The sequence below is a fragment of the Hypomesus transpacificus genome, chromosome 15 (genome assembly GCF_021917145.1).
Source record: "Hypomesus transpacificus isolate Combined female chromosome 15, fHypTra1, whole genome shotgun sequence".
NCBI classification, from domain to species: domain Eukaryota; kingdom Metazoa; phylum Chordata; class Actinopteri; order Osmeriformes; family Osmeridae; genus Hypomesus; species Hypomesus transpacificus.
In genome coordinates this window covers 13,017,604-13,027,923 of record NC_061074.1, presented here as the reverse complement: position 1 = coordinate 13,027,923, position 10,320 = coordinate 13,017,604, and the positions used below count along the sequence as shown (strand labels likewise).

General features: G+C 44.2%; 2 protein-coding genes and 1 long non-coding RNA gene across 3 annotated transcripts; 2 read left to right on the top strand and 1 right to left on the bottom strand.

Annotated features, from left to right (window-relative positions):
- The first annotated feature begins 684 nt into the window (after positions 1-684).
- LOC124478038 lies at positions 685-2,675 on the top strand. The gene is made up of 4 exons (XR_006957200.1): positions 685-896; positions 1,982-2,138; positions 2,337-2,389; positions 2,496-2,675. It is a non-coding gene; the product is annotated as an uncharacterized LOC124478038 (long non-coding RNA).
- A 2-nt stretch (positions 2,676-2,677) lies between these two features.
- On the top strand, positions 2,678-5,107 carry LOC124477968 (autism susceptibility gene 2 protein homolog). Its single transcript, XM_047036046.1, has 6 exons — positions 2,678-2,689; positions 2,940-3,038; positions 3,421-3,456; positions 3,561-3,632; positions 3,801-3,903; positions 4,011-5,107. The coding sequence occupies exons 1-6, from the start codon at positions 2,678-2,680 to the stop codon at positions 5,105-5,107; spliced, it is 1,419 nt and encodes a 472-aa protein (XP_046892002.1).
- A 43-nt stretch (positions 5,108-5,150) lies between these two features.
- zgc:112083 (uncharacterized protein LOC550461 homolog) lies at positions 5,151-9,629 on the bottom strand. The gene is made up of 10 exons (XM_047036114.1): positions 9,545-9,629; positions 8,853-9,047; positions 8,472-8,698; positions 8,243-8,354; positions 7,728-7,880; positions 7,514-7,588; positions 7,292-7,412; positions 6,791-6,929; positions 6,574-6,698; positions 5,151-6,474 (listed from the first exon to the last, which is right to left on the bottom strand). The coding sequence occupies exons 2-10, from the start codon at positions 9,004-9,006 to the stop codon at positions 6,048-6,050; spliced, it is 1,533 nt and encodes a 510-aa protein (XP_046892070.1). The 5' UTR covers positions 9,007-9,047; positions 9,545-9,629; the 3' UTR covers positions 5,151-6,047.
- Between the last annotated feature and the right edge of the window lie 691 nt (positions 9,630-10,320).

The following is a 10,320-nucleotide window of genomic DNA, read 5'->3' as shown; positions in this document are numbered from 1 at the left end:
AACTGCAGTTAGGCCTATTCATTTTTCAGGAACCTTTTGTTATCTGGTGCACCAAACCAAACCAAAAGATCTTAAGAGCCTAATAGGATTACCATTACTGAGTCATTGGTGGTTTCTCTTTGTTGGTAAGTAACTGTGACTACGGAGGCAAGGGAACAGTAATGGGCTTAGGGCTGGTGGTCAAATTAATGCCCTGAGGGTGGAAATGTTAACACTAACCCAAATCCAAGTCGATAGCTTTTCGAGGATAGAGGAAATCTTTCCGTACTAAAACAAACATACTTTGTACAATTTCTTGCTCCTGAGAACCAAATTGTGTGCCAGGGGGGTGTGGTAGACAATGTACAAGGAGTGCAAGAAATACCATTAGAAACTATCTACAAATTCCAAAGCTGTCCCAATGCAAATTATCAAGTTAACCCATTTAGTAGTCCTGGATTAGTCTGCTTTAATCACTAATTTTTGGGATTCTATCTTTCTTTTCTGCAGTAATTTCTTGGGTCTGGCTAGAGTCATGTTGTTTGAATAACTGTTGAAGTAGGTAATTTTATGGCGTGTGTGTGTGTGTGTGTGTGTGTGTGTGTGTGAGAGAGAGAGAGAGAGAGAGAGAGAGAGAGAGAGAGAGAGAGAGAGCAACAAAGCGAGTCTGGCATGGCACAAGTGATGTTAAGAGAGAGGGAGAGAGAGACTGTCAGAATTACATGGGGGGAGGTTGGGAGAGAGAGAGGCGAAGAGGGCAGGATTAGAGTAAATTTGCTTTGGCTCTGTGACACACCAACCCCACAGACAGACGACAACAATAGATAGAAGGAGCTTGTAGTTTTGGAGCTCAGAGCTTCAGGCTGAAAACATTGGATATTCTTCACTGGGGGTGTACAAGGAGATTCATCAAAAACGTAAGTCTGTCGACAGATATCTTCAATTACTTGGCAAAACTTGCTTAACTTGGCATCAAAATGTGTATTTATTGCAGTGCAGAAAGATAGGATAATATATACTCACATATGATTTGCACTCACAAATTCATATTTTTGCAGCCTTTAATAAGTGTATGTTTGTCCATCAAATGACATAATTCATGTGTCACCATCTCATTCAACGATGCCAGGTAGTCATCTTGGTTTTCTCATCCTCTAAAATGAATTTAATAAGACAATGAATGAAGCAGTGAGCAGAGTGAGAGTAGCTTTGAGTTTGGGACTAGGAGGTCTGTGTTTGTACATGCGGAAACTGCAACGCAGACACCCCAGTTCTCTCTTATTGTGTCCTTTAGTGTGTTATTTTTGTGTGCAGACAAAGCTCCGAATGAACACTTCCTTTATGAGATTAAGAGCTTTCAATCGCACGCTGACAAGGTTGACATTTAGAGAACGGGAGTGTTCAACCTCAGGCTAATCTTATCTTTATGAAAATGGAGGGTTGAGGTTATTAGCTGCCTTAGGTTAAAGGGCTCAGAGTAGGGGTCAAGAAGATACTGACACCTGTGATGGACCTATGCACATGGTCTTCAGGGGTGAGAATCTGACTGGCAAACCCCACTTTGGCATCAGCAAGCTCACGTTGAACCTTAGCCACGACATGCATCCAAATAAAACCAATTATTCCTCACAGGAATTTGTTGATTTGATGACTCTCATCAAGGAATTTGTGCAGTAGACACTAACAGGTCATACATATTCTGCCTGTCTAAACTGACTGGCAGACACTCAGGTGAACTCCTGCTGAGCCGTGATGAACCTATTCATTGTATCAGCATTCACTAACAGCATTACACTTATAATGTGTCCTTGGAACGGTTTCTTCCTAAATTAATTAAATGGATTTGTCAAAGTCCTCTATTGGATTATTCTCGATGATGTAACATATACATATCTACAGCTGCTTTTAGTTGGCATGTTTGAGGCAACTTCATCTCAACAAATACTGTTTGTGTTGGGGAGAGAATGTGTTTTCATGAAGGTAAATTTTCTTCTGAACACAGCTGACATTCCCATTCCACCATGGTCTGGCCAGTGTCGGGTCAATTGGCATGCTGCGGTGCTGATTGGATTAACTAAATGACAAGGGCTTTTCAGCTGGCGTGAGAGGCAGCGCGAACGTCACCACACCTCACACCATTGTGTAAAATCCCTCGAAAGGTTAGTTAAAATTACTCTGTAAGCTCTTCAAATTTCAATGCTTAACTGGTAAAACAAAAATCAGAGCACAATAACCCCCAAGAAAGGGACCCAAATAATATAACATTTTCTCAGGGATTAAATATTTGAGTACTGACACATGCTACAAAATGTTCCATTTAAATTTACCTAAATCTAATATGCTCTTCTGCTCTCCAGAATGTTTTCCACCTTGAACCCAGCTAGCACTTCTGTCATTCCATCTTATTCAGGTACACATCAAACTGCTTTTTAGAAATGTATTACTAACGATTACAATTGATGACCACATTTTAACTTTGTATTTATAAAGTCATGTGCATACTGTATGTGTGTTAGGATCCGTTCCCTTGGATCACCACGTACTACAGAAAACCTCTCAGGGATCCAACGCCCAGCCGTGCACACAGGTCCACCAACACCAACACACACATCAGCACACACACCAGTCCACCTCCGCTCCTCTGTTTCACCCTCCATCTGTCATCCTGCCTACTCCTCCTCCGTCAATGCTGGGAACCATGGCCAGAAATGTGAGAACTGTTAAAGGGCAGAACAACAGTCTTATGTTATGATTAATGTTATTTCAATCAGATATTCAGTGTGTGGCAATTAATCAAATACTTGCCCATTTTACAGTTCAACGAATCCCCAGCCAAGGTTGATCCGTTCTTCAGACACAGTGTATGTAACCTCTCCCATCCCTGTCTCCGTTCAGTCTGAATTGATCTCCTTGACACGTCTATGCCAAAACTTGGTTCATCATGTTTTGCTTTCTTACAGGTGTTTCAGCCCTATGGAGAGGTGATGCCTAGGCTGGCCCCCCTGTGTGGCCCCCACACAGGCCCCTTTAGCTCTGTTGAGGGGGCCTTCCAGCCAAAGGTATGTCCAAGCCCCTCAGCCCTGGGACACTGTAGACATTACATTTAGTCATTTAGCAGACGCTCTTATCCAGAGCAACTTACAGTAAGTACAGGGACATTCCCCCCGAGGCAAGTAGGGTGAAGTGCCTTGCCCAAGGACACAACATCATGTGGCATGGCGGGGAATCGATCCAGCAACCTTCTGATTACTTGCCCGACTCCCTCACCGCTCAGCCATCTGATAGACAAGTCATATTATTAGCTGATCAGAGCCAGTGCTACCTAATGTAAAAACAGAGTAAACACAGAACATTCCACTTATCGAAAATGTACAATGTAACAGTTGTCTCATTTTGATGTTCTTTATGTCAGAGTATGACCATGCTGTCTTCTTCCATCAGCCTCTGTCTTCAAATCTACCACAGTCTCAATGGAAGGTAGGATCTATAATTCTGTGTGACGGATGTTGTTAGACATTACTGATCCATCCTCCCATAATCCTATCAGATATATTTAGCTTAACAGTTCCATTGTTCTTCAGAAACCAGGTAGATGGTGTGCAATGCATGCCCGCATTGCATGGAAAGTCCATCAACACAAAGAGTCAACTAAGGTTAGAAATCAAATTCATAGCCCTAACAAAAGATAAAAGCAACCATAGCCCCAACAAATGTATAAACACACATTTCATGACTTCATGTAAATTATTTTGTATAAAGTGTTACATGTTCATTTTCAACTGAAAAATAATATTTGAATTTCCTTAATATTTTATTTATAGAAGATGCAAGTAGAAGCAAAAAATATTGAATCGAATGAGAAACCTTCCCGAGAGCTTTCTGGGAAACTTAAACATCTCGTTCAACCATTCATCTCCAGTCCAGGTGAGGTCAAGTGCTGAACTTTAATCCTTTAAAAGGAATCACACACAGCGAGTATTTAGCCCCAGCTAAATTCGTGTTCATCTTTTGTTTTGCTTCCTCTGCTCTAGACTCTTCCAATGAACAGTCATCCCTGAGCGATTTCGGGAGTGAGAGCGTAATCCCTTTTGAAACAGCAACAAACGCAGCCCAAAACGACAGGGGTCTCCGCAATGGCCAGCCCCCTGGTATAGCAGTCCCCTCGCCTTGCCTCACAAATGCAGACCCAAACAAGGACCCTAACACTATGGACAGATCTTGGGTCCCTGAATGTGGTCGTGGCTGGGACTCGAGCACAAGGAAGAGGGAGCTTGAGCGGGAGAACCAAATGAAAGTCAAGAAGGTGAAAAGGGTAGATGGAGACAGAGAGAACGTGCAAGAGGAGGATTCCAATGAGGGCACTCAACCACAGAGACCAAGAGACACATCGTTCTCTTCTCCGGTTCGACAAACGCCATCCTTCCACGGCCAGTCCGTTCATCCAATTGCCATTAGGAGTATCAGACCAGGCTCCCACACTGTCAGTGGTGGATACAATTTGAGTAGGACTCACAACACTCCGCCTAACAAACTTACTCCCTACCAAGGAGCAGAGAAGCCCTACAGAGCTGCTCCAGGGGCACCCCTGAGGGCGCCAGTTTGGGACATGTACCAAGGGATGGATCTCCCCCCTCATCCTGACATTGTGATGAGAGGGGAACATATGCACTCTGGGATGGGGTCCCAGCAGCTGGCAGTAGTCTGGGCGCAGAGAAACAGTGAGACTTACCAGGGCTTCGCACAGACCTCCATTCACCCCTCACTGGCTCTAATGCAGCAGGAGAGGAACTTCCTTAAAGAGCAGGAGAACCTTCACATGCTCAGAGAAAACGAGTATCACCGATACGGTCCTCTTAAACCCCTCCACTCTGCTGCTGTGAACTCTCACCTGCCTTCCCCCAGTCTCCTGACCTCTCCTTATTCCGCGTCTCAGATGTGCCAGATAGGACTGCCACAGACTTACCAAGACGACCACATTCACACTTTTCACCCCCCTTTGCCATTGGGTACACATTACCCCCTCGCCTCCTTCTCTGGCGCCCCCCACAGAACCACATCTGTTGTTGTAGATGTTGGAAGATCCCACTCCATCATGCTAATAGACCCCAATAAGCAATGGACCCAATGAGCAATACTGTAAAGGCTACAACAATTATAGTGAATGACTCGTGTGCAGGAAGAAAAAAAAAAAAAACTTTATTTCCAACTGTACAATCATGACCATTTAATGTAACAGGTTAAAAATGAGTGTGTATACCCCTGAATGATAGTTGTTTGTTCTTAGGCTTGTTGAACAGTGTACAGAAACGGAATGTAAAAACATAACAGATAAATTGGTAAAGATAAAGTATACAAGCATACAACCTGAAACTCAACATTACTAGTAATGTCAGACATCTGTTATCATGGATCGAATTGTGTACAACTGGCAACCAACCTAGAACCTATGAATGCATGGTAACATCACACAGACTTAAAAAAAATCTTAAAACCTGAGTAGATTTCTACACTGTTACATACTATACATCTGATTACAAGGTTGCATTTAACTAAAGCTGCTTAATACCTTCTGTAGGGTATCAACATGAATCCAAACACTAACATAAAAAGTAACTATTACTTTATTTAAAGACAAAAACATCATTATTTCCATCCTCACATTTAGGGTTAAGGGCTCTGAAATCTACCCAGACACAGTCTGACATGTTCCCCAGCTAACATACAGCACAGCACAGCTGTAACAACAGAGACCGAAATCTACTGATCAGACTCTTTGAAATTCAATTAATCAATAAGGTTAAGTGCTTTTTCCAGAAGTGGCTCTCTACGCGCATTATTTGTAATTGTTAAATTTCATAAGCGTATTTAAAAACTGGAGGTCGTCATCCAATACCACGGTTGGAGACGTACGGTATGGTGTCCCTCCTTCCCCAACAAGGTTTACACCACATCCATCCCCAGGCCCCAGTCTCTTACACCACATCCATCCCCAGGCCCCATTCTCTTACACCACATCCATCCCCAGGCCCCATTCTCTTACACCACATCCATCCCCAGGCCCCAGTCTCTTACACCACATCCATCCCCAGGCCCCGGGCCACTTCCGTCAAGGCCTTCACCGCCCCAGAAGGCTCACAGAAGTCCGACTCGTCCATGGTATCGTGAGCCTCCTCCCTCAAGTCAGACACGTTATCCAGGACACAGTAGACGGGGGAGTCGGTGGCTCTGGGGCTGGGCCGGGCTGACATGCCTGTGTCTTCATCTGCAGACAGCTCTGAGGAAGAGGAGTAGGAGGAAGAGGAGGGCGGGGAGGAACTCAGAGGGGAGCTGTAGTGTTGTTCCGCCCCGGTGGCTCTCTTTGCCAGTCGGCCGGAGGAGGGTCTCCTCCTAGGGTTGCACTTCCTGGCCATGTTCTTCATGATCTCCTGAGTCACCTCCACGGTCTCGTAGCGCACCATGTTCAGCTTTAGGTAGCCATCCTCATCCTCTTTGTATCTGTGAAAATGAGAAACATTTGATTTCTAGAACTACACATAGGGGTTGTGTTATGTTATTCTACTGAGGTCTGGTGAGCGGCTGGGGCCTAATACGAACCTGAATCGGGAGTGTCCTGAAGGCCATTTCAGTTGGTGTTTCTTGCGCAGGTGCAGAGTTAGAGTATAGCACCAGGAGAAGGTCTTGTCACACAGATGACACTTGTATTTGGAGATCATGCCACCCTGTAGAATAACACAGGTGTTAGCAAAACAATCTCCTTTAAACACTGTGGTTGTATTCAGTATTGGGTATTTGTCGCCCCCTGGTGACTGGCCTTGTGTACTCTTTTGTAGTGCTGGTTCATTGTGTGGGCCATGCGGGAGGAGTAGTCGCATCCGTCTACAGTGCAGTGATAGGCTGCTCCCTCGTTATGAGTCTCCATGTGCTTGCGCAGGTCATGCTGGTTCTTAAAGCTGGGAAAGGAAGGACATAAAACAGAACGACGGAAGCAAGTGTTATACAGCGTCATAATATAAGTCAGTGGTGCCCAACCCTGGTGCTCAGGGAACACCTGTCCTGCATGTTTTTGATGTTTCCCTGCTCCAACACACCTGATTCAAATGAATGGGTTGTTATCCAGCTTTGCAGAATCCTGCTTATGACCATTCATTTGTATCAGGTGTGTTGGAGCAGGGAAACATCTAAAACATTCAGGACAGATGTTCCCTGAAGACCAGGGTTGGGAACCACTGATAAGTGACCGGCAACCGGTCGTCCAGTGTTAGATATGTTTCTTGTACTGTTTGTTTCGTGGGGAAGTGGAAAGCTGAAGCACCTGCTCTCACAGAAGTCACAGGGGAACGGGCGCTCGTCACAATGACGGAACTTGATGTGGATCTTCAGAGTGGCAAGAGTAGTGCATGTCATGTCACACAGAGGACACTTTATATGGTTCACTAGGAGAAGGCAGAAGAGATATCACTGACATCTGTATACTGAGTCTAAAATATATATCTGTCTTGGAATCTTGATGGGAATGATAAGAGTATCTACTGACCATGTTGTCGAACATGGTCTCTCAACAATCTCTCGTTAGCAAAGCCTTTGTCACAATGCTCACACACCAGGGACTCTGTAGAAACCCCAAAACATTATGAACAGCTACAAAACACACATTTGTGTGAATATTCAATATTGTAAATAATTATTAACCACGAGCCCCATCTCTATCTGATGGCGTGGTAGTTGGCCACCAGTTTAGCATCACTCACCCTCAGGCTCAGCTTGTCTGTGGATGTGGTCGAATAACTTAGTGTTGCTGGAGAACATGCAGCCGCAGGTGGGACAGGCCACCAGGCGCTCCTGGGTGTGGCTCCGCAGGTGCTCCCTCAGACGGTACTTGATCTTGAAAAAGGCGTCACATCCTAGGGAGATGGAGGGAAGGAGAAAACAAGACAAGTCAAACAACCAAACTCCAAGTGACCCATATTTACATGTTGTCATTTAGCAGACGCTCTTATCCAGAGCGACTTACAGTAAGTACAGGGACATTCCCCCCGAGGCAAGTAGGGTGAAGTGTCTTGCCCAAGGACACAACATCAATTTGCACAGCCGGGAATCGAACTAGCGACCTTCTGATTAATAGCCTGATTCCCTAACCACTCAGCCATTTAACCCATCTGACCCCATATTTCATGCAGCAACACACTGGAACAAGGTCTGGGCATTGGATGCGGTCCTATCGAACTTCCTCAGACCTAGCCCTGGCCTGGCTTCTAGGATGTACCTTTCCAGTTGCAGAAGATTGCTTGCTGCTGGTCAGGGAGAGGCTGGAGCTCTGTGCAATGGGCATGCATGTCCACATGCCGGTAGAACCACTCTGGGTTGTTAAATGTGCTCTGTGAAAAGGCATACAAATGTTTGTGTCACATCAAAATCAAATAACATTACAAACACTGATGAAAACAGACTCCTCGATAAATGTACTGCCTTCTCGTGTTTCAGAGTGGACTTACATCGCAATGCTCCCATTGGCACACCAGTCCCTCTGACACTTCAGGGACCAGGTTGTTGCTGTGTAAGTCCTGGTTACAACTGGGGAATTCAGGGTGGGATTTCAGCAGTTGTGCCCCGATGAACTTGAGCTTGCTATGGAAGGTGTGGAAATGGGCATGGATTTCTAACTCCTTGGGGCTTCCCATGGCTAGAAACTCACAACCCTCCCATAGACAAGCATAGTCATCTGGAGTAGAACAGAGACAGGAAGCAGATGAACAAACTGTTTTTAAGCTGTTATTTAAGTTATCAGTGTTATGGACTAGATAAGCTTAGACAATCTTCCCCACGCTTTAATTTCTAAAGACGTAACAGGTGGAAAACCTGTATATCTTTCTGACCTAGTTCCTCCATGGCATCCCCCTCTCCTAGATGGTCCTTCAGGTGCACGGACATGTGATCACTCAACTCCTCCATGGAGTGTCCCTTGAAGGTGCAGGATGCCCACTCGCAAGACACCACCAAGTTAGACAGTTTTTTTTTCCTTTTTGCCATTACGGCTGGGTTTCACTCCTCTGCTGTCACACTACCACCACCTAGGGAAACACAATGTACAACATTATAATGGTATTGCAATAGATTAAATTCAAATTACGCTTTTATAATTTCTTGTTAATGTTTACATATCGTGTGATCCAACTGTTTATAGCTTGCACTAACGTTGTTGCTGCCCAGGAAGACAAGGTTGACTACCTGGCTACTGACAGACTCAGTTACCTACTTCTACTTTACATTCTACTGTTTACTTAAAATCGGATGATGACATTGTTAGCTAGCTAGCTAGCTACCTGATGATCAAAAACGAAAGTTAGAAAGGTATTCTAGCAACGCTAGATAACATTAGCAGGTTGGCTAGCTACGCTCGCGTGCTGCCAGTCTGGTTAAGATGACAAGCTAGTTAGCTAGTCTAATAAAGTAAATACAACATGGCTTTGTTTTATCCATTACTTTTTCAAAGTGGCCCCAGCTATTCAAAATGGCTAAGGCTGTAATAAAAGCATTACGCTCCAGGATTAAAAAAATATCAACTTACTTTTGGGCTATATAAACACTTGACATCCTTGTACGTGACAACAAAACACCTCTGCTTTCTCTCCCTCCAATGTGTTTGACTTCACTTCCTGCCAGACCACATAGCGGAAGTTAGATAAAAATGGGCGTCAAACCTTTTGAGCATTGATTCAACCACTAGAGGTCCCTGTTGCCCCTAAAATCCTTGTCCTCTGACTTTTCAAACCAGCGCCAATTCTAAAGGGACCATGTCTCCATTATTTGACCATTGTGCTGCACTTGGCTTTAATTATAATTGTCTTCAGACAGACTCGAGACATATTCCTTGTTCTGAACAGTTCTAATTTTGCAAATCAGTGTAGTTTAATATGTAATGTCATCTTAACACTCAATAAAGATCAACAGAATGAACAGCCTGGTTTCTCAAGGATGTAGCTAGTCTGACTTGCGTCATTGCATCAGGCTGGTTGGATGTAATCTCTGATTCAACATTGAATATTTCATATAGCCATCCTAACATAAGCCCTTATCACAACTGAATAATTCAAGCCCTTTCATGCCAGACTTACTGAAACACAGGTAATCAGCCAGCACTATGCACAAGCCTTAAGCAAATGAGATTCAAAAATGTTTTTCATTTCACATGTAGCCAGAGAAGCATTTATTAAGGGCAAGTATTTTGGGTTGGAATCCATTTTGGGACCATTTTGCACCAGTTTCACATTCAGGACCTATTCTTTGTGTTGCTCTATTTTGTCAGGTGATGGAACAGCAGCCATTCTTTGGTTGAGTATAGGA

Excerpts from the sequence above, each read along its gene's own strand:
- LOC124477968 (XM_047036046.1), top strand. Across the intron at positions 3,039-3,420 it reads AGGGGGCCTTCCAGCCAAAG|CCTCTGTCTTCAAATCTACC; the intron begins GTATGTCCAAGC and ends TTCTTCCATCAG. Across the intron at positions 3,904-4,010 it reads ACCATTCATCTCCAGTCCAG|ACTCTTCCAATGAACAGTCA; the intron begins GTGAGGTCAAGT and ends CCTCTGCTCTAG.
- zgc:112083 (XM_047036114.1), bottom strand. The coding sequence starts at position 9,006 with ATGGCAAAAAGGAAAAAAAAACTGTCTAACTTGGTGGTGTCTTGCGAG. Across the intron at positions 8,355-8,471 it reads GCCAATGGGAGCATTGCGAT|AGCACATTTAACAACCCAGA; the intron begins GTAAGTCCACTC and ends GCCTTTTCACAG. Across the intron at positions 6,475-6,573 it reads TCAGGACACTCCCGATTCAG|ATACAAAGAGGATGAGGATG; the intron begins GTTCGTATTAGG and ends TCATTTTCACAG.